The 22,197-nt window shown below is 44.9% G+C and overlaps 1 protein-coding gene across 1 annotated transcript in view; it reads left to right on the top strand.

The window, feature by feature from the left end:
- The window catches only part of KMT2C (lysine methyltransferase 2C), a 164,518-nt gene that overhangs the window by 38,361 nt on the left and 103,960 nt on the right, over positions 1 to 22,197 (top strand). Inside the window, exons 2-3 of the mRNA XM_026051932.1 lie at positions 1,610 to 1,698; positions 11,427 to 11,565. Coding sequence (XP_025907717.1) covers positions 1,610 to 1,698; positions 11,427 to 11,565 — 228 coding nt within the window. The remainder of the gene's footprint in view (positions 1 to 1,609; positions 1,699 to 11,426; positions 11,566 to 22,197) is intronic.

Genomic DNA, 22,197 nt, shown 5'->3' on the forward strand with positions numbered 1-22,197 from the left:
CCGGTCAGCGGGTTGTGTTGGCAGCGACCGCCCCCACAGACCCGGCCCTCTTGGCCAAGGCTCCGAGAGCTGCCTGCAGCCTCGGTTGTTTAGAAGAACTACACCAAATGTAGGTTTATACCTGATGGTTTTGCTTTCTTCCCTCCCAAATTGCTGCTCCAAGCATTAAAAGTGTTACTTTTCCTCAGGCAGCCGTGCTGCACGACTCTGACGGGCGGCTGTTCCGCTCCTTCCCCGCGGGTACGGGTGGCGATCGCTCTGCCCAGAGAGTTTCGGGCAGCGCCGTCCCGTCCAGGACGCGGGCGCTCGCTGGCTCTGTACCTGCCTGCGTGGGGTGACGTCTGACGGGGACGCGGGACAGCCGCCTTCGGTAGCCCCGCAGTTCATTCTGCTTTAGATGCTCCTGTTCTGGAGAGCTGCCCTGGCCGCTGGCGGGGTGGTGGCTGCCGGGGGCTCCTCTGGGGCCACGTGTGTTACTCGTGCGGTGTCTCCCCTTGGGGATAAGCGGGCAGGATCAAAGATAACCTGCTGCCTGAGGCTGCTGCCACGTCCTGCAGCGCTGTCCGGACCTGCTTGCGAGGGGACCACAAAGATCGACTTCCCTCTCTCTATCTCCTCTTGCTTTTCTCCCTCCTTCACAAACCGAGCGGTTTGTTTCAGGTTTTAGCTGTCCCTTATTTCAATCCATTCCTCCTCTGCTGAGACCACACTGTTCCCAACGCAGAAGGGGCCTTACGCTCAGGGATCGCAGCCCCTCACCCTGAGCAGGCTGCAGACCCGGAAGGTGGTCATCTCTCCCAGAGATGCCACACGTGCCGTGTGGGCAAATGATTATCAGGGAGCTCAGGGGAACCCGAACTGCCCCCATTTGGATGTGGATAGTTGAACTGGGGAGGCCGAGTGCCAAGTGCCACCACTGGGAGCTGTGGCCGGCGCCGAGAGGCTGCAGGCGGCCGCGGGGGTGGCCTGGGCTCCCACCTCGCTGGGAGCCGCAACAGCCGCCGCGGAGCTCGGCTGCAGGGCGCCCGCCCGCACCTTTGTGGCCTCTCCCACCGGGACAGCGTCCAGCCAGCTCCAGTCTGTAACGCAGAGCTGCTCTAGTGTGTCAGAATGGTCGTTTCACCAAAAACAGCATGTAGTTTTTCAATTTGCCTGCTCAGTCTTGCTGTCCTCTAGAACGTCCCTCCAAGGATGCGCTCAGTGGCTTCGTGTTGGTTTTGTAGTGTGTACAGCTCCCGGGCAGGTTTGGGATTGCGGCTCCCCCGTTATCTGCTGTGTAATGAAAAATGCAGAGAACAGTCGGATCTTAAAATCTTGCTGATTTAATTTATTTTTTTTATCAGTAGAAGTATGTGATTAAATTTTTCATATAGTAATAATCATAGGACTTAGGGGGTCAACTGCTGATTAAAGGGAGCCTTGTGGAACTTATTACTTTAAATGGGGAACAAAAAGGGAGGAAACTTGATTTTTTCAAGCCTAATAAATCACCTGTTAACTTCAATGTTATTAATTATTTCTCAATATGAAATGATATTAATCCTGGATAAATTTAAGCTCCAAGTACTTCTAAAAAATTAAAAACAATGTTCTGTTCTTATGTTTTCAGGCCTCGGAGTAGAGGAAAAACTGCAGTGGAGGATGAAGACAGTATGGATGGTTTGGAGGCAGCAGAAACAGAAAACACTGTGGAAACAGGTAATTATGTGTATTGATACAATCTGATTATTCTTTCTCTCTCAGAAATGAATTTAATTACACGGGACCTTGGTAGTCAAGAATTTATTTTTTAATAGTGTGAGAGCTGCATTTGGGCAGATAAAAATTGAAACTATGTAGTGGCTCTTCTTCTGTTCTTGTAAGTCCATGTTTAATAAAAACAAAAGCTGCTGTTTTTAGAATACCTGCCAAAAATACATGATTACTTAGTGACCTATATCTATAACTAACTAAAGCAGTTTATACTAAAGCCATAACCAGGATAACCTAACGTTAATGCTTCCTGCTGCTGCTTAGAAAACAGGAAATAAATCCCTGTTCCTGCTTTTGTAAGTATTTGTTGTGATGGTACCACAACACCTCTGTTACCTGAGGGATCTCATTCAGTTGGACTGGGTGCTGTTGCAAGAGTTGTCAGTTCTTTCCTGAAGGGTTAGGAGTCTGAAGAGACGAGCAGATGAGCTAAAATAAAAGAAAAGGCCTCGCTGAGGATCTCTCATCTCTTTGTCAGGCACTTTTCTGGAACCTTTTGCTTGTTTTTGGCCAAGGAGTGAATGCAAGTAGAGGGATGAAACCTGCGTTAAACTGTGGTCACTCGGCGGGAGTTTGCAGGCTTGATGGAAATAAGCCTTATAAAAACAGTGAGATGTTATAAGAGGTTATAAACTTAATTGGTAACTGTACAGGTTTAAGGAGAGGAAAGCACAGATACACTTAGGAAAGAAGCTGGCTTTCAGGGACAGTTGCACAGGAAAGGCAGCTAAATTAAGGTACGTGCCAGGTACAGGCTGACGCTAAGAGGTAAGAGATGTAGGGGAGGTGAAGTTGTGAACTCCTTAAATATGAAGACAGGAGGCTGGGCTTAGTGTAGATTTACAGGGAGGAGTAGAAGGGAACCTCCAAAGAGCTATTTCTGCAGCAACATTTTATGTCGATCCCCTGGGAATATGGTTGCAATAGTTAAGGCTGCAGAAGAGGAGATGGAAATCCTCACGTGGACAGAGGATGAGCTTTGTTGTGCATCGTGGTCTCGTGCGTCTCGCTTGTCAGGAGCCGACCAGAGCTGGCCGAGAAGGCTCTGTGCCCAGGGCTATAGGCTGCAGGGAGTGTCACGAGAGCTTAGTCACTCACTGCTTGTATTTAATTTCACCATTGCTATTAGGCTGCGGAGGGAGTCTGCGTTCAAGGTTAACACCAGGATGTTCCATCTTTTTGTTTTATCAGTTGTTTTTCTGCCCCTGGGAATAAGCTGCAGGTCGTAGTGAGCCTGTATGGTCTTGCCCAGCTCCCCAGAGTAGGTGGTTACCAGCTATTGAAGTGGAACTGAAAAGCTGTAGCAGCTATTTGCCCCTAGAAAAGATGCAGATTTTAACTATATCTTGTGCTCCATTTATTATTTTTTCCATCCAATTTGGTAGAAATAGTCTTATGAAAAATAGCAAAGGGAAAAGAAATTGTGGTTATGTGTTATGCTTTTATTTATTTTAAGAAATATAAGAAAAAAAAAAAGAAAAAAACAACAAGAGAAACCCCAGCCAAACAGCTGCTGATACACTACTCTTTAGGGAATTCAGTAGAAGTTATATTGCTTTGGATTTATATTTTATTAACCAAGTTCTTCAGCACCCAGAGATCTGAGAATAGGTTTTGCTTTGGAATAGAGAGGATTGTGGAGAATTATTTTTAAGACTCCAAGCGGAAATGCAGATGAAAATCTCCATGTGCCAGCCAAGGCTCTCTGCACTGTGTAGTTGTGCTCCCTGTGTTGGCACTGAGAAACCTGGTAGAAATACCCAGAAAGACACCTGAAATCTGACTGGAAGAAAAGGGACCAAAATGTGCATGAAAGAACGTTTTTGTGTTGAGCAATTTGATAGAGACGTGATCACGATGAAGTGGTTTTGAAAGTTTGCCATCGTAGAGCTTAGTAGAGCTTTAATGATACTAATTGCAAAGGCTGCTGCTTCTGAAACGTAGAGGTACTTATCTATGTCCATAATAGTGTCAGAGAATGAGCAACCCTGGGCTTTTGCTCCCTATAAAACTCAGCCCTGGGCTTTTACTCCCTGTAAAACTGTGTGTTAATCGGATTGGAGCGTAGTTGTCCTCCGTTGTTTATGAGACTTTAATTTGACCAAAAAGATTTTTTTTTCATTTTGTTTTCTTGCAAATAGGGGAATTGCGAGCAGTTTGCTGTAGTAGTTGGCAACCCAACACATAATACAGTAATATTGCAAAACTCACAATGAAGTCATTTGAACAGAAAAGACTTTTGATGTGTGACTTCCAACATATTTCACATCTCTGAGTTTCGAGCTTTTTGCCATCGCTCTGGGCATTGGGGGTAGGAGGGAATTCTTCCGCTATGTGAGGTTTTGGTCTGGTTGCGTTTGGGGACTGGTTTTTATTTCGTATTTTGTCTAGCATAATGGTGCCCTTTTGTGAAGATTAGTGTAATAAAATGAGGAAAAGAAAATCATATTATTAATGCTGTATTTTCTGTAATGAGCATTAGCTTTAGAGAAGGGCAAAATGCAAGAGGAATGAGAACTTTCCATGCATGGAGAAATGGAGGAGGTACCCATGCTATCTCAGGAGTAAAAGTTATCTTTTCTAGCCAGGAGATCCTTTGTAGGGGAAAACCAAAAGGACATGTAAGTACTAAATAGAATTTCTGTTCAAAATGTTGACCAAAATGGTTTTGTTCCCCTCAAAAGGCAGGAGCAAGAAGAGGCAGGAATTCTTCCCAAAATGGACATTATCAGTGCTGTAGCATGGCCAGTGTAATTGCAGTGCAGGAAACAACTGGTTTCGCATAAAAATAAAAAAAAAAAAATGTATAATCTCATTTGTAAAAAGAGGCTGTAGGAGGGGAGCAGGAGCAGAGGGAGCCCTGTGGCTCTGCAAGCCTTTCAGTGGGGCTGCTCATCCCAGCCAGCCTCAGTGATGATGATTTTCAAGTCCTGCCTGTTTTTTTTTCTTATTTTTTTGCCAAGTGTTGAGTTCAGTGCGTTATAAATGAACGTAGACTTCTTAGGGATGGAAGGGCAGGTGGATTCAGAGAAATTTCTGGAGCTGAGCCCAGCTTCTCCTATACATGTTAATGGCAGCTGCGTCTGTATCGAAAGGCTTTCGTGCTCTTGTCACCATCGAGAGAGGCTCCACTGGTTATTTCTTCATCCACCTACTATCAGCTTTGGCATCCCTCCTGTCGTTTTAGCACCTGTCAATATTTTTCACCTTTTTAGCTACGTGTAAAATACAGCTAACTATGAAATACCATTTTTTTTTCCTCTGCAAGAGACTCTCTGTAATAACCTAAAAACAAGAAAAAAAACAAAAGGCTGGGTAAGGTTTGCAGAGCGTAGGTGTCTCTGTGCATGTGTGTATGAAAATTTAAAACTGCACATCTAAAGAAAAAACAATATCCTAATATGTCCCAGTAAGATTTCTTTAGGCTTGGTGTCTGTTACAGATGACCACCTGGCTTCTACTTCTGTTTTCATCTTCTATTAAATTCAGGGTTTATTCCCATTCTGCATTTAGCTTGGCTTTTAACATTTTTGTCGTGTTAATTGTTCAATTTTTCTCTCCCCCTCTTCAGAACAATTGTAAAAACAGACAAGTCCTTTAATCCCTAATTCTTCCTGTGCTTGTGTCACATAAAAATGCAGGGATTCAGATTCTGGTCTGGGAGGAAGCGCCATGAAAGAAGTTCACTCTGACTGTGGAGTCTCTTAGGAAATTCATAAATCCATCAGGAACTCTGTTTATTCTCAGTATCTCATCAGTGAATTCTTAAAATATATTAACAATTAGTAACATTAGCTTTCCTCCCGATAATAATTTGAGACATGAGGAGTGATAAAACATAGGTTGCAATCTGGATGATTTTATTAGCCAGTAACTCCTTGCCCTGCATTGTCATCACATCCAGGGACATTATCTGGCCTGTTGCTGGCCTTAGGTTAATAACATCCTGAAGATAAATCTTCCTCTAATTGCCCCTTTTTCATCTCTGGATGAAGCACAGAAGAGCTAGAACCAGTGTTTTTCAGTAAAGGAAGTTCACTCGTGCACAAACTGCTAGGGAAGTTTGGACCAATTCGGGATCTCACTGGTTTTGAAGTATCCCGGGAAAAAACAGCTTTCCAAAGGAATTTATTGTGCTTGCCACCCATTAGGGAAAACCCGTTCGTGCTTTGTAGCTTTATGAGCTGTACTGAGCACAGCTTCCCACAGAGACTAAGCACCAAAACCCCCTACCTGAGAGGAATCCTGGTTTTGGGAAAAACTCTTTAATCTGCTGCTACCAAAGGTGGACCTTTAGAAACCCACCTTTCTTTTCCAGGCAGGTTCCTGGGCCTCCTCAGTGTGCTAATCAGCAGTTCCAAAATGAATGAAAGCACCAGACTTGTCATCATTGCCTGGAGGCTACCTTTGTTCATAAATATTTTGGGCAAATATGGGTTTAAAAGTGCAATTTGATATGTTTTAAATCAATTCATATTTCCTGTACTCAGAAAAAAATCTGTTTTCTGAAATCCTCTTTCAGTTAAGCAGCTGTCTCTCTCATATCCAGAGTGTCTTGTTATTATTAAAAGTACCGTTTTTTTCCTTCGTATTATGATATTTGTTTGTAAATATGGAAAGCAAATGTGACAGGAAGCTGCTTGGTATTTGCGTTTACATCTTCACAAGCCTAGTCGATAACAGCATTACAATCATACATACTTAGGGTACATGAACACCTAAAATAGGCCATTTCAAAAGTGGTACATGGAAGAGGTCCCCAATCTGATTAAAAATTGTACAGTAACTTCTTTGTGGGGGAGCAACCAGGTTAGCAGACTTCAGCCTGAAACGATCCGTAGTGCTGAGGAGGAATTAATGGGGTTCCCCAAAAGGATGAGTGGCCTGGAGAAAACGAGCAGCAAACGATGATTCATTTTGTTTCCTAACACACAGATGAAGGGACATCAAAGGCCAGGGATGGGTCACGCTCAGGGCAGAAAGGAAGGTGCCTTTGCTCCCAGCGTGTCCTTAAACTGCAGAGCTCATTGCAGCTGGCTTCGGAGTTTCAGGAAAGAGAGAAGCTGAGCAAATTCATGGGGAGATAATCGGATGAATCGGAGCACTATTGAACACTCCGCAGCCCTGGGGCTCTGTTAGCGGCTTATGCAGAAGGGGAAGTGGTGTTTAGAGTGACTTAAATTACAGTTTAAATGGCCTGAAACAGAAAAATCTGTGCTTATTGCATGACAGGTAGAAAATGTGCAAAATTGTTTCTGTGTAAAGGGTATTTAATAAACAGAAATTTGGGTTGAATGACAGCTATTAAAATAAACACTGAAATAAGCAAAAAAAGGTAAATGTTCTTGTTGCATATGGTAACTCGCAGTACGTATATCAGTGTTGCATGCTTCAAATAGGAGGGGAAAAAGATATTTGGGGATCTTTTAAATGAAAACGCAGCATTTGCAGTGTGTAGGGGGAAAACTGCTTCTGATGTGTTTGTACATTTGCTTGTTCATTGTTACCTGGTAGGATTTTACAATGTCCGTTTAAGGTAAATGAAACGTTCCTCTTTCCATAGAAATTAGTTCTGACAGTGGTTTTTTCTTGTCACACTCGGACTTCTGTATGTTTTGTCCCCCTCTTCTCGGTGTCTGTTTTTATAGCATGGAGGAATGTGTGGCAGGGAGCTCTGTGAAGCGCAGGCAGGGGCAGTGACTGTTCCCCCCCTCCTCCCGTGTGTCTGCCCATAAATGCAGCTCCGTATTGCAGGGTCCTTGCAGGGGCTCCACATAGGGCTGTCCAGCCCCAGCATCTCCCTTTCTTGCCTTATTCTCAGCTGTTAAAACCTACACCAGAGGTAGGGGATTTGAGGGATTCCTGCGTGTTTGGGTTGCTGGGCTTGACAGCCATTAGTGCAAGACACAGAGGGGAATGGTGGGGCCACCTTGCTCTTAAAGTGTGTCTTGAACAGTAACAAAGAGCTGTGACTAGTGGGGACCTCTTTTGTTTTCAGTTATCGACGTGGAAAACAGTCCTACTCATCCCTCTAACTTTTGATACCCGAATATCTTTTTTGTTGCCCTCCTAACACACTTATCTCCCCCTACCCCAGTGTGGGAATACAGGGAGATACGAGGAGGGAAACCCAAGTGGGACGTTGGGAAAGGGGTTAATGCAAGAAACCAGCTGAGAATTGTGTGGTGTTCATTACTGTCTTACGATATCTGCTCTCTTCTCCTCTAGGACGTAGGATAAAAATAATCGTTATAGGAAGGAGTTTCTAAAAGCTCAAAATACAGAACCTGAGTAGAGATGTGAAAAACTTCAGTTGATGTTTGAAGTACTGTAACCTGTAAAACCGTCTCTTTTGTCACCCTAAAGCCCGAAGTAGACCTCTGTCTTTAGGAGAAGGCAGTCACAGTGTTAATTAAAAGAGAAAATTTATCAAGATGCTTTCACTCTTACTAATTCCAGAGATTTTCCTGGATATCCCCTGCATTTTTTCCAAGTGTACTACTTACATTGCAGCCCTTGTGGCAGCCTTGACCCTCCCGAGAGCTCTGGGTCGCTGCTGGAGGCTGGTTCCAGAGCCCCTGGAAAGTGTCGCGGCCTCGGACAAGGGCTCCGAGGCTCCAGCCTGTGCCCCTGGATGAGCCACTGTCTGCCCTGCGTCCACGTGGGCTGGTCCCTCGCTCCTTGTGCTCCAGGGTTTTCTTGTAATGTTCTTAGGAGGGCCCTCCTGTCCTCACAAGTCAGGTGGGGGGGCGTTGTTACTATAATTAACTCTAATTACATTTTCTAAATTTCATGTTTGCTTGTTTATTTTAATAGAGTAAATTAACTTCAGGGAAAAAAAAAAGAGCTTAAACAGATGGGAATTGTGCAATCAGATTTTCAGCTCTCAGTTCCCCCGCTAACTTATATGCAGCCAAGACCTTAACCATGACAGGAGCGCTCAGGAAAATAGGATGCGAAGCCCTACGTATGAATCTGCAAGTGAGCGGCGTGTTTGTGATCGTGCACGGTTCCTCAGTTCCCAGGTCCTTCAAAGCAGGGTGCCACGGTGCAGTCTGGTGAACCTGCATCCACCCCAGGGAAGAGCCAGAGCAACGTATGCACAGCAGTGTATGGTGCCTGGAACAGGCTGCCCAGGGAGGCTGTGGAGTCGCCTTCTCTGGAGGTCTCCAAACCCGCCTGGATGCCGCCCTGTGCCCCGTGCTCTGGGTGTCCCTGCTGGAGCAGGGCGTTGGACTAGGTGATCTCTAGGGGTCCCTTCCAACCTCAACCATTCTGGGATTCTGTGACAATGTATGGAGCACCTTTTCCCTGCCACTGCTGGGCTCTTGTATTGCAGGAGTCCAACTCCTGGCATGTTCTCTCTGCTCTTCATAGCTTTCCTTTAGGAAAACCTATTCTTTGCTTTTATTTTTTTTCTTTCCATGGGGTTTGTGTGACACAGTTCCTATAAATGTCATTTTCATCATGTTTCCTGAGCACCACGTTTTCTGTCTTCCACAAGTGTATTGAGCTGCAGTTGGTTGGTGCACAGGCAGCAGTAGCGATGCTGTTTGTCTCATTCAGTATAATTTGGGCCCTTTCTTCCCAAGGGAAGCAAGCAGCAGGGGGTGGAAACCACCATAAGGATGTAAGCTCAGGCAGATGTACTGCGTAATGAAACAGACTGTCTTCTCACACCATCCAAAATTCTTGGGGATGAGCCCGTGTGCATGAGCTTTGCATTGGAGGCTGGTAAAAGGTAAATAAATGACTTTGCCTCTGGGCTTTTGAGTCCAGAAAAAAAAATAATAAATAAAGCTAAGTTCCTTTCATAAAATCTAACTAGTTTGGATAAAGTGTGAAAAGATGGATGAGCAGCAAGGCTGTAATTTCTGGGAGGCTTCCTTGAGCACTTTGTGTGCGGCTGTCCTTGGGCTCTTCCCTTCTTGCAGGTTCTTGCAGCTTCTGCAGTCTCCTTCCAGAACCATCACAGCTCTTCTCTGATGGATAACATAATAGAATATATATTTTCAATTCAAGCTTATTGTATAGTGTTGTGGACACCAAGCTGCTCCTGGGCTCCGGCTCTCTGGAGCTCTCCAGAGGTTGTTCTGGAAGATTCAGCTGGCTGCCTTGGGAATCACAGTGCAGGAGGGCTTATAGGGATCGTGTGCTCAGACTTTGCAAATGCTTTATACATTTTCCCCAGAATTGCTTGGTGGGCTAGGCCTGCAACCAGCCATTTGGTCTTGTGACAGGTTTTGTGTTTTGGGCCATTATTCAGACATACATTAGCGAATAGCTTAAATATGTGAAACGATTCCAGTTTACAGCAGCTGAGTATCTGGCACACCCACTCTTTCTTGTACAGGGATTTCTTAGGCTGTTCTCCTAATTCCGTGGTTCTCGTGAAGTAAGGTTTCGATGCTTTCATTGAGGATTTTGAACACTGTCTTCCTGAATGAGTTCACTCGAGGTTAAACAGTAATTTTACTTCAGTCTTTGTGGGAGAAACAAGAAAGATCTCCCCTTTTCCCTCTGCTTTGGAAGGCATTTAATTGTAATATTACAGACCAAGAAGTATTCCTCATCAAATCAGGTTGCAGCTTTTTCTGATCTGAGGTTTTTCCTCGTTCCCTGTTCTTTTAAATAAAAGTAAAGCTGGGAGCAGCTTTTGGTGCTTGCCTACCCAGTCTCATAGATCCTTCTCCCTCTTTTTTTCAATTTCATTGAATCATTTATCCTATGCAGTACTTGCTGTCTCCTGGAGCACTGGTCTGTTAAGAAATGAGTGTGTTCTGTTTTCTGCATAAATCACCCAAATCAGCTGTTGCTCCTCGAGCTGCACTTGTGTGAGATGCTGCCTGGCCAAGCCCTGGCTCGCCGGAGTGGGGCAGCCGCCGCAGTGCCCAGGCCCACAGAGGGAGGCCAGAGTGTCCTTACCTAGATTAAGCTGCCAGAGGCCCGATATTTGAGTATTATTTAGGTTTGAAAATCAAAGGATGAAATACCAGACGTGATTGCCTCCGCCGGCTCCCTTGTGCCTCTGCATCCTGCTGTATTCCTCATGGCACAGTGCAGCTTGGCACAGAAGTAGCATCAGTTATAAGATGCATGTATTTCTGTCTCACAACTAGTCTGTATTAAAAAGATACTGCTGATATTCCAGTGCTGTGGCAGGAATTTTAGGCATGAACCACTTCCTTGCATCCTTAACCTCCTCAGCCCTGTGCCAGCGTGGGGCTAGTGTAATGAAGCAATGAACTGGTGCAGGGAATTGGATCAAAGTTGAAACTAATCTGGGAGAAACGAAGTTAATTATAACCCAGATTATTGTAGTCGCCCTGATGGTGGCCCTAGAATGAAAGAGCGGATGAACGAGAGCTGCTTTTGGCAGTCTGTGAGCGGAAAATGTATGTGAAAATACAACTTCTTAATAAAGAGAGTGGTCATTTAACTGCACTCCTTGTGCCTTATTTCTCACTAAACACCTTCAGTTCACTGTCAGGGTGCTCTGTTATATAAGTAATTTGAAGGGAGATATTTTTCTGGATCTCTTGTTTCATTGTGTCTAATAGCTGCCTGAATTAATCTGTACATAAATATGTTTGTATCACAAGAGAAAATATATAGATCTGTTTTTGCATGGCCCAAACACAGCTCATAACTTTGTTTTTGCATTTTCTACCCAGAAGTCAAAGAGCAATCTGCAGAAGAGGATGCCCAGGCTGAAGTGGACGGCACCAAGCAGCTAACACCAGTTCTTCAGCGCTCGGTGTCTGAGGAGTCTGCGAGCTCCACAGCCTCCGTCGGTGTCGAAGCCAAAACCAGGTGGGTGAGCGATGAGACGGGGCAGAATCAGGGCTGGGACGCTGGGGCCAGGGCACAGATGGTGTCGTGAAGCTCGAGGAGCAGCCTGGGGCTGTCGGAAGCTCATGGACAAGGTGCAGAGTGTGTGTCCAAAGTGCTCTCCTCAGGATGGCACTGGAAAACGCTACACTTGCCATACTGTAGCTGTTTAACTTAGAGCATATGAGTAGAATCACACAGAATCACAGAATGGTTGCAAGATGATGGTTGGAACAATGGAAGATGAGGAAATATGATTAGGGCAGTTGTCTTGCTGAAGAAACTATATCTGAAGCTTCTGTTTCTGCTTAGATATTTCCAGGAATAAAATGGAAAAAATCACTCATCTATACCATCTTTTTCTTTACTTCAGAATTTATAAGGCACAAATTAATGTTTGTGTGTTTGTTCTCAATTGTTAGTCGATATAAATTGCCCCAAAAGCAGTGAAAGTAACAAGTGTGTTACAAGAGGAAAACCAAAACAGAAAATATGTGTGGTCGCTGTTGAAACTGTACTATAGAATTGGGACGGAACTTAAACTCTGTTTAAGCCCTTTTATAACTTTAAGCCCTGTACAGGAGATGGCAGCTTTGAGAGTTTCGGGTATACTGATATTCTGACAGAGGAGAATTCTAGTGATTTTTCTTCCTCTTCACCTCTCCCCATACACAAACACTTTATCTACTTGCTTCATTTATCATTTTCATATTTTACTTGCTCACAAGCTTGTTCGTTTCCAAAATATTTTCCTTTTTACTGAGAGTGTCAATAAAATCTTATTTGTATACTTCGGAGTTAAATACACAAAAAACTGTTCTTAATGGAAGTTTCCTAGGCTGGGTAGAGCAGTTTGACTTGAACAGATGTTTTGGTTCTTTATCCTGTTTAGAGTCGTTTGCAGAAGTTGTGCTTAGTCCGGTTTCATCTGCTCTCTGCGTTTCTCAAGGTTACTTTATTGCTGTTATCAGGGGTAGTTGATTACAGTGTTTTCCTCAGCCATAAACTTGTTTCTTATGAGCCAGACAGCTGTCATCCAAGAAAAACCTGTGTGTGAGATACTGAATCAGGCCTTGTGTGTACTCAAGTTGTTAATCTTGCTAACAGAAAGTGCAAATTTTGAACAGTCAAGCTTGAAGGGATATTATGAGTGTAATATTTGGCTGATGAGAATATTTAAAAAGTTAAATTCTGCTATTTCTTCTCATTAAAATAATGAAGATCGCAGATTCACAGATTCACAGAATATTTAAGGTTGGAAGGGACCTCTACAGATCATCTAGTCCAACCTTCCTGCTCAAGCAGGCACACCTAGAGCATGTGGCACAGGGTGGCATCCAGGCGGGTTTTGAAGACCTCCAGAGTAGGAGACTCCACAACCTCCCTGGGCAGCCTGTTCCACTGCTCTGTCACCCTAACAGTAAAGAAGTTGCTCCTCACCTGGAGACGGAACTTCTTATGCTTCAGCTTGTGGCCATTACCCCTTGTCCTGTCACTGGCCACCAGTGAGAACAGCCTGTCCCCTTCCTCCCTGCATTCTCCCTTCCTGAACTTATACATATTAATCATATCCCCTCTGAGCCGCCTCTTCTCCAGAGAAAACAGGCCCAGCTCGCTCAGCCTCTCTTCATACGAGAGATGTTCCATTCCCTTAATCATCCTGGTTGCCCTTCTCTGGACCCTCTCCAGAAGCTCCACGTCTCTCCTATACTGGGGTGCCCAGAACTGCACACAGTACTCCAGGTGCGGCCTCACCAGAGCTGAGTAGAGGGGCAGAATCACCTCCCTTGACCTGCTGGCAACACTCCTCCTGATGCAGGCCAGGATGCCATTGGCCTTCTTGGCCACGAGGGCACCCTGCTCACTCATGGTTAACTTAGTGTCAACCAGGACTCCCAGGTCCCTCTCCGTGGAGGTGCTTTCCAGCAGGTCGACCCCTAATCTGTMCTGATGCCTGGGGTTATTCCTCCCCAGGTGCAGGACCCTGCACTTGTCCTTATTGAACCTCATGAGGTTCCTCTCTGCCCAAGTCTCCAGCCTGTCCAGGTCCCTCTGGAGTCTCCAGCCTGTCCAGGTCCCTCTGGAAAGATCTGAGCTTGTCTCTAGTATTTTGGAAGGAAATGTATTAAGGGATGTGAAACATGACTGGGAGTCTGAAGTTTCTCAGATTCCAGGTAGTTTTGGGTTGAGATTCGGGTGAGAATTGGTGTCATGTTAGTTGCTCACACAGCTGGTTGATCCTCTCATAACGATATAAAACTAAATGGGTTGTGGTAGGGAGGGAACATATCAAGGTTCAGGGTGACTCCTTGGAGACTTGAAGCCTGTAACATAGGAGACATTATATAAGCTTTTCTGATATACATACATACATACTATGGCATAGTGTAACTAACTTAATCCAGTGGAAGTGCTTCTAGATTTAGAAATAAATTGCTATGTGGTTTAGAAGAATTATGGAAGTATTATGGAAGTGTATTGGAACTGGCAGTGCAGCAATTGCCTGGAACACAGAAAAGCAGCAAAGCCTCTCCCAGAAGTTGAAGCAGATGTGGCTAGAGTTACTTTTGCATCCCCTTTCTGAGTAAAGAGCAAGTTTAAGATACCTCAGGGTTTCAGTCTTTGGTAGTAAAGATAAAGGAGTTAAGGAGGAGCATGGCTCATGGAACATAAAATGAAGTCTTTTCCTAACTAAATAATTTCCAATTCGTGTGCAGTAATTTTGACACATTCCCCAGCATCACAGTTGGGAAGGGTAGGTTCTAGTAGGTGAGAAACGAGCCAGAGCTCTCCCTTGTGTGGGGTTTTTTTGTGACCGCTCTGGAGGCTGAGGGGAAATAGGAACATCTGCGAGGAAGGTGGTGAAGAGGGTCAGTTTGGGAACCTTGGAGGTGCACAGAACAGGTGGGAGGGAACTCACTGCAAAGAGGTCAAGGAGGAAAGGTTTAAGAACCGATTTAGGGTCATTGCTAAAAAGCAGTGTGCCAAACCCGCTAAAATAAACGGCATCTGAGCCATAGTGGTGGGGTAGGGAAGGCTGAAAGATGTAAAGGGAGAGAGTATGTGTGAGTGTCTGTACATCTTAAATTAACAAGCAGAAACCAGAATTTTCATACAGTAATTTACTTATTTTAGCAGTACTAAGTATCTGCTCTTCTGAGACTGTCAGTGAAACCAGAGAAAAAAGAGCTGCCCACCTACCTGCTTCCCTCTGTAAGTGAAGAGAGAGCATGGGTTTCACTGCAGCCCCGTGGCACCGTTCCCTCTTAGTTGGGGGCTGCACCTGCTAAGATCAAATTGGGAGTCTGGAGGACTCCAAATTTGGGACGCTTTATTCCATAGGAAACAAGTGGGTGGTGAATATCTGCTGGCTAGGTGAGGAGAGGATAGCAGCCATGGACTTTGTGATCTTTGTTCTTCATCTTTTCTTCTTTTTTTTCCTTTTAATCTTCAAAGGATTGCAAAACTCCTTGCAACACTCAGTATAAAAAGAAATTGTGGCGTGGTGGAGAGATTAGATAATCTAGACAGGATAGCACTGCACTGGTGGCAAGAGAACATAGGTCTTTCATGCGAGAGGGAACTGGTTCAATATATAGAAATGTGCAAAAATTGCTAAAGTTGCAAAATGAAACATGTTCTAGGAAATAGAAGGATAACAGAATTAAGTTTATTCGTGGAACTCTGTTTTCTTTCCTCCACATGCGTTGTGATGACTCGTAGTTTTATGTGAATGTTTCTCTACCAGAGTTCATACTGCAGAGAATGGAGCTGACGGGGACATGAACCAAGGCTGCTGAATCACGTTCCTTTTAGCCTGTTAAGTTTTAGACCTGCATCCATGCAAGGACTTCGAATGTTGTCCTCTAAAATCACTGAGTGACTTCTGTGTGTACAGAGAGGAGGTACCTCTCCACGTGTTGCAAAACTGAATTACGTAGCAGTAGTGAAATGTTCAGGCATTAAATTAATGGCCAATCAAGGCTGGAGTGGAACCACGAATTGTGCTTCCAGAGCACAAATTGAATATTGTCAGTAGATAAAGACTAGAGGCAACATGCTGAAAAATGAGCCCAAGTTAAATATTTACTGGTTGTCCATCCTGTTCATCTCATACATTGACTAGGGAAAGAGTCTGGAGATAAATGGGATGACTGATCGTTCCTGAAGGACTTCTGCCTCAGCTTCAGAGGGCAGGAAGAGACCTTTGGAAGTCATCTAGGTTACTCTGTGTGCCCAGGGTGGATCTCCCCATGTCATTTGTGACAAGCGTTTGTATGAACCCTTTTGGAAGGTTCAATAATAAAAATTCCATATTTTCACTGAACAACATTTTCCAGTCGCTTCCTTGCTTCTACTAATGGCTTTTAATAGGTCTAACCTGGGCTTCCTTCATGCAGATTTTAACCCATTGCACTTGTTCCAAAGATAGGGAGGATAGATGACTCCCTTCAGCTTTGCAGGAGCCTCTTGGTGTGTTTCCCCAGGGCACTGGAGAACCAAACTTGGAAATTTGTTGCTGCTTTCCCTACAGATCCTGTTTCCTTGAGCTCAGAGGATTCCCTCCCATTTGAGTTCCTCCAAGCGGTGCTCAGCTTTCTGTAGAACTTAAAACTATAAAACACCCCCGCTCATATTACACTTGACACTTGTGACTGAGCAGCCAGGGCGAAGCCTTTCGAGCAGTTGCCCCGTCCTTCCCTGCTTGAGTTACAGGGTTACATACCCACGTAACAGCGGCCACCACGGTTAGAAATAGCCCAGTAGCCCCTGTGTCATGCAGCAGGTTCCCCAGCTGTGCAGGGCGGTCCCTCTGTGGGCCACTGCAGCCTCCCAGGTGCTTCTCAGGCAGTTTCTCTCTGCCACTCTGTGCAGGCTGCCTCTCCTCACTGGTTTCTGCCTCCACGCAGCTGCCCTGCCAGGGCAGAGCCATTTGCTCTTTGAGCAGATGTTCTTTCCTCTGGAACGTAGGTTCTTCAGTCCGTGTTCTCCTCACCACCCCCTCACCTGCTCTATGTAAGATTGAGATTCTTCTCCTCTTCATACCAGAACTGGCTATTTAAATATATTGCCAGTAGTAAAGGCAATTTAAATATAGTGCCGGACGAAATCTGCAGCAGAGCCATTGGCTGTAGTCGCAGAGATGACCCCCACAAGTCTCAGTAACCTTTGGCTGAAGCCTCTTTCTGGACGGTGCGGGGATGCTGCGAATGGAGTCTGCAGCACCTGGAAATGGAGCGAAAACGGAGCAAGCTTGGCCAAGGGGCAGGTTTGGGGCTTGTAGCTTCGCTGTGTCAAAGCCTTGCTTGAGCACAGATGATGTACTTGGTAAGATGAGAAACATTTCAAAAAACAGATTTCTGCTCATTTTCTTAGAGCTGCAGAGAAATGTATGTGTAATTTCAAAGATGGATGTAGCAAAACTTGAGAAGATTCAGAAAGAAGCCGAGGGAGTGATAGGAGATAGGGAATAGTGTTCAAGTGGAGACCAGTCGAGTGGTCAGAGTCACAGAACTGCAGGAGGGACACGGGAGGAGGAGGCGGCCCCAGAGGTCACGAAGCCGTGGGTGCTGTGAGGACAGTGGTTCTTGATCGGTTGTTTGGCTTCTTTTAATGCAAGAAACCGAAGGTCTCCGAAGAAACTCGCAGGGCTCGGAACAAGAGGGGTGTTGTGGCTCACTGGATTGTGTGGAGAACCCATTGGAATTCACCAGTAGTGAATTCTGTAGAAATACAGAAATCTGTAGAAATACAGAAATCACATCTGGTTTAGGAAGGCCCTGAACCGAACATCTCAGGAGGCATGGGAAGTATCGTGGGTGTTTGCCCTTGTCTCTAATGCTACCTGTGTATCTGCCTGTCCTGTCCTGTCGTATCCTGTCCTATCCTAACTCAGTTGGGCTGGTTAGACCTTTCATCTGTCCTGTTGAATTTTGGCAGAAGAATCCACCCTATTGCCTCTCATGCCTGTTTGCTAAATGTATTCTCCAAGAAAAGATCGCATAAGGTTGGAACAGTGCAGTGTGCTTTTCTGTCCTCTGCATGACTAAACAGTTTTGATGAATTTTATGAACAACAACGTTGCTTAAAGCAGCACAGTATGTGCTACATTTCAGCAATTTTTGGCTCTCAGACCCAGGCCGGTGCTCGTGCGGCGCTGCCGCCGCGAGGGCTCCGCGCTGCTCCCCGTGACGCTTCCTCGGCCAGTTTGGCTCCAACACTCCGTGCTCAAGCGGCCTGAGGGCACACAGGAGATAAAACCCTCCTCTGGGCTGTCACGCAGAGGTGGAATCTCGCAGAACTGCAGAGGGTGCTCACATTGTCATCCTCCGTGTGGTTTTGTTGTTGCAAGGTAAGAATGAGCTCAGTTGGCCATTGAAGAACCATCTCTAGATGCCTGTGGAGTAGAACTTCAAACTCGCTTTCCTTCGCGTTGTCTTTCTAATAACTCCTTCTGTATTTAGGGTGTGTTAAGATATCCCAGCTGAGTTTTATGTGTATGTGTAGGTTAAAGCTGGCACATGCTGCCTGTGAATAAAAGCATGTTTTCATCTGTTTTTGAAATCTTAAAATGTCAGTGAAATGTTTTGGTGATGGTGAGGCATTTAGGGGGTTGCTTTCTCTCAAATGGGAAGAGTCTCCTTAGATTAGATCCTTAGATCCAGTATAGCTGAAAACTGCCACGTGTGCTGATTTGAGGAACTTGGAAAGCAATTAATACCCAACATGGCTTAACTGCTTTGTGCAGTTCTGAATCTGAAAGAAGTTTTATAATGTTTCATCTGAAGTCCATATGAGTCCCTTTCCCCCCACTTTTTTTTAAAAGGATTTGTAATCTGAAATTTAAATACCCATTTTAAAACCAGCTGTGTAATAGTGGAATGTCAAACTACTTTTAAAAGTTTAAGCTGGGATTCAGTTTCCTGTTGGAAGGAGAGCATTCTGCATTTGAAACATGTTTAGATACAGTAACTACAGCCCAAACCTGAGAACATCTGTGTCTTTTTTCCTTGGACATCTTCATTTATTCTGTGCTTCTCTGTCTTTAGTGTCGTTAAGGCAGAGGTTGGTGCGTTGGTTGGGTGATGCTCTACCAGTCTTAAGCTCTCACACATTGTGGGGAGCTTTCTCCCATGTTTGCTTTGGTCATTTTCCTTCAAGCCTCTTTGTTAACAATCTCCACGTGTTCACGGGAGCTCTGGAGTCTTTAGCTCAAGATATAAAGCAGTTTTCCATAATTCCTTAAGACCTATAATAACTTCATCTCTGTGAACGCCTCGCATGCATTAGATGCACAGTCTGTGTGTGGTGATCTAGATGCATAACAGGGATGTGGATTCTTGGTCATGTTTTGACCTGATTTTTTCCTTTAAAATACAGTTTGGATTTTTAAGGTCTCCGTTTGGGTTTATGTAAATGATACTATGTTGCATCTTCACTAATGAGTTTAATTACCTCTTTAAATAACACAGCATAAAATGACAGTGAAGGCAAAATACTTTGTACAATTTGGCACAGCTAAGGAAATGGTAGATCCCCTGTAGTGTTCGTTAGCCTCTTAGCATAGGTTAAAACTACTAACAGTGTTAGGTGGGAGATGGATTCTCAAGGCCAGTTTTCATCAGTCTGCCTCATTAATCAGTGCAAATGATGCTGTGAAATTCTGTTCTGCTCCCAAATGTTCCATTCCATTGTGTTAAAGATTTTTTTAATGATGAAAAACAAATATAAAAACATATTTTAAAGTTGTGCGACAGCTTAGCCTACACAAGCCAAGAGTTTACGCTTTACAGTCTCACCTTTCAAAAATACTAAAACGTGTGTGGAAGGCATCAAAAAGGCATCTTCAGAGTCTGAGAGAGTTATTGCATAATTCCTTAAAAGACAAACTCCCAGCACGTAGCAGCTGACATCCTCCTCACCTCTTTTTCCTACAGATGGTGATAAGAAAGCTAAGTAGGACACAATGAACATTTCAACCCAAAAGTTGAATGAAATTGATTTTTTTTTAATGCTTTCCAAAACTGTGCATCTTCAGGACAGTCATTATTATGGCAATAATGAGCACTCATGATTTGATATGTACTAAGACATGTTTGAATTGCCATGCCCTGGGTTTCCTCAGATCTGATACATTTTCTTTTCCCTTTTAAATGGCAACAACCTCTGCTTTTAATAATTATGTTGTTTGAAAAGACAACTGCACAGCAGAATTGTTTGGATAACTGGTGTTCTGTAGTAGACTGGGAGGCTTTTGCACAGAGGTAGGAGAGCATCTATTGAGTTGAATTCATGAGTTCTTATTTATTGTGCTGTTACCAGCTTCCGTTTATAGGATGTTTGGGTTCAGCTGTGCACGTTTGCTGAATGAACGAGACCTTGAAAGCTTCTCTGGGCAGCAGGAGACTTGGGTTTTCCTTAATTCCCCACCCCTTCTCTGTTCCGTACTGAGAGTCTCTTGCACCTTGAAGCATCTGATGGGCAGGACATCGGCCACTCGCTGCCTGGGATCTGGGAAACAGGGAATCGCAAAGGTCTGGGTGGCAGGGAAGGGATAACGGCGAAGTTACTCCTAGGAGAAGGAGGAAAGGAGACTAATTCCCCTGGCTTCGTACACAGAATTGCAGGTAATGGTCAGATCCTCCAATCCTTGCTTTGCCCTCAGTGCCAGCCTTGTGTGAAGACAAGGAAGGAGAATAAGGGTGAGGGTCTGGTGGTGCTCAGGGTCGCATTGGGTCCTGTGGGGCAGGCTGAGGGTTTCTGCCGGGGTGCTGCCATCCTCCTGCCCACCCGTCAGTACAGCGGGGGCACCACGTCAGCGAAACGTGTCCCTTCAGCCAGTCTGTCCGTCTGCTTGTTGTCTTGGCTGACCCTGGATACCCCCATGCTGTTTGCCAGCTCAGCAGGATCCAGGAGGAGCTTTGTGCCAACTCCGAGGGGTTTCACCACAGGGATGCCCCATGGTCTCGAGCCCAGGTAGCGCTGGTGCCTGTGCCTGTTCAGGAGGGTTGGGGACAGACGATTTTACCTCGATCCCCTACAGGGGAATTTACAGGGAAACTGGGCGGTGTGTTCTGGTTGTGATTTAATATTGTGCAACCAGTTGCCCAATCCGTAGGGTGTTGAAATGAAATCCTTTAAATGGGAAAGTCTGTGTCTTAGAATGTATCCTAATGAGTGCGTGTCATGGGGTGAGCGGAGGAAACGGTGACTGTTCCCCCTTCCTCCAGGATTAACCGACTCCAGGGCATTGGCTTTGCTTTTGATGGGATGTGGATTGGGGGGGTCGGAGCATCTTAGATGCTTGTCAGGGGGTTGAGTAAGTCCTTGTGGATGAGAACATTAGTTGATTCAGACAATTTAACAAAATAAGAACTTAAGGAAGAAAATGGCTCTGGTAGAGGGCTGAAATCTGTGTTTCTTGCCAGGAGATGCCTTGCAGGGAGGTCTGTGTCTCCTCTCATGGCCTGATAGCAGTAGACATCAGCTGTAGTGAAAGGTGATAGGGCCCTTTCCCTGTGTCTCCTTAATCCAGTTGTCTGTCTGTTGGGTTTTGAGCACTTTTTTGTGTGTATGTGTCTACAAACACACGAAACCAGTTGGGATGAAGTGCTGTGCATGAGCACCTACTGGTAACGAGCCATCTGTGGGTTTTTAAAGGTTATAAAAAGATAGAATTTGTTCTAGAAAAGATTAGGAATTAAGGTGAAGTTACAAACAATGAAGTATTTTCATCTGGAGTAGCATAAATATATTTTAAATACAGCATTGGTAGCTTGCTCTTCTTTTTTTCTCTGGATCTTGTAGAAAAAAAAAAAAAAAAAGACATATTGTCCTGTGCTTTTGCCCTGTTTCAACTCAGTCTGCTCTGAAAATCTGCTAATTGTGGTAATGGGTCCTGGGCTCGATGTTAAGAGCTGCCAGGGTCTGTGTTTCGCTGCCCACAGCGGGCGGCTCTGCTCGCGGTGCAGACAGACCCTGCACCGGCTGCGGACATCGAGGCGCATTCCTGGAGTCCTTCCTGCTATCCCTAAATCACGTCAATTAAACCCTGCCTTCTGCCCATGCAAACATCTCCTAGAGCATTTCAGGAGCAGCTAAGGCTGACTGCTGCAAGTGTCGCCCTTGCTTTCAGCATTAGCCTGATCGCTTCAGAGTTGTGTTTGTTGACCTCTCTTTTGGAAATGTTAACATTTCCAATGGCATGTTTGCCCTTTCTGTGCTTAAGGGAAAGAGTTCTGTTTACTTGGTCATAAGGATCCTCTAGTCTTTCACTGAGCTTTGTCAGTCTGTCCCAACAGGATATATGGGTAATTATTTATTCACTGTGGAGTAGCTGGTGTTTGTATCTGCTGAAATCTCGATACCGTCATGCTGCCAGGTTAAAGCTCCTAAGGCTCCTCCGAAACCCCTCTGGTCTCAGCTAGGGTGAGCAGCTTTGCTGCCCCGTCCATACAAACCCTGCTGTGAGGCCTTACTGAACATGCTCACCAAATACACATAATCATCTATTTGTTGTTCTGTCGTGTTAAGAGTAAGTTAGAAACCAGAAAGTTGTGCTGATCAGCTCCAACTACTCAATTTCCCCTTGTTTGTGCTACTTTTGTTGTTGTT

This window comes from Nothoprocta perdicaria, unplaced genomic scaffold, assembly GCF_003342845.1.
Source record: "Nothoprocta perdicaria isolate Ctin4 unplaced genomic scaffold, notPer1 scaffold_80, whole genome shotgun sequence".
NCBI classification, from domain to species: Eukaryota; Metazoa; Chordata; class Aves; order Tinamiformes; family Tinamidae; genus Nothoprocta; species Nothoprocta perdicaria.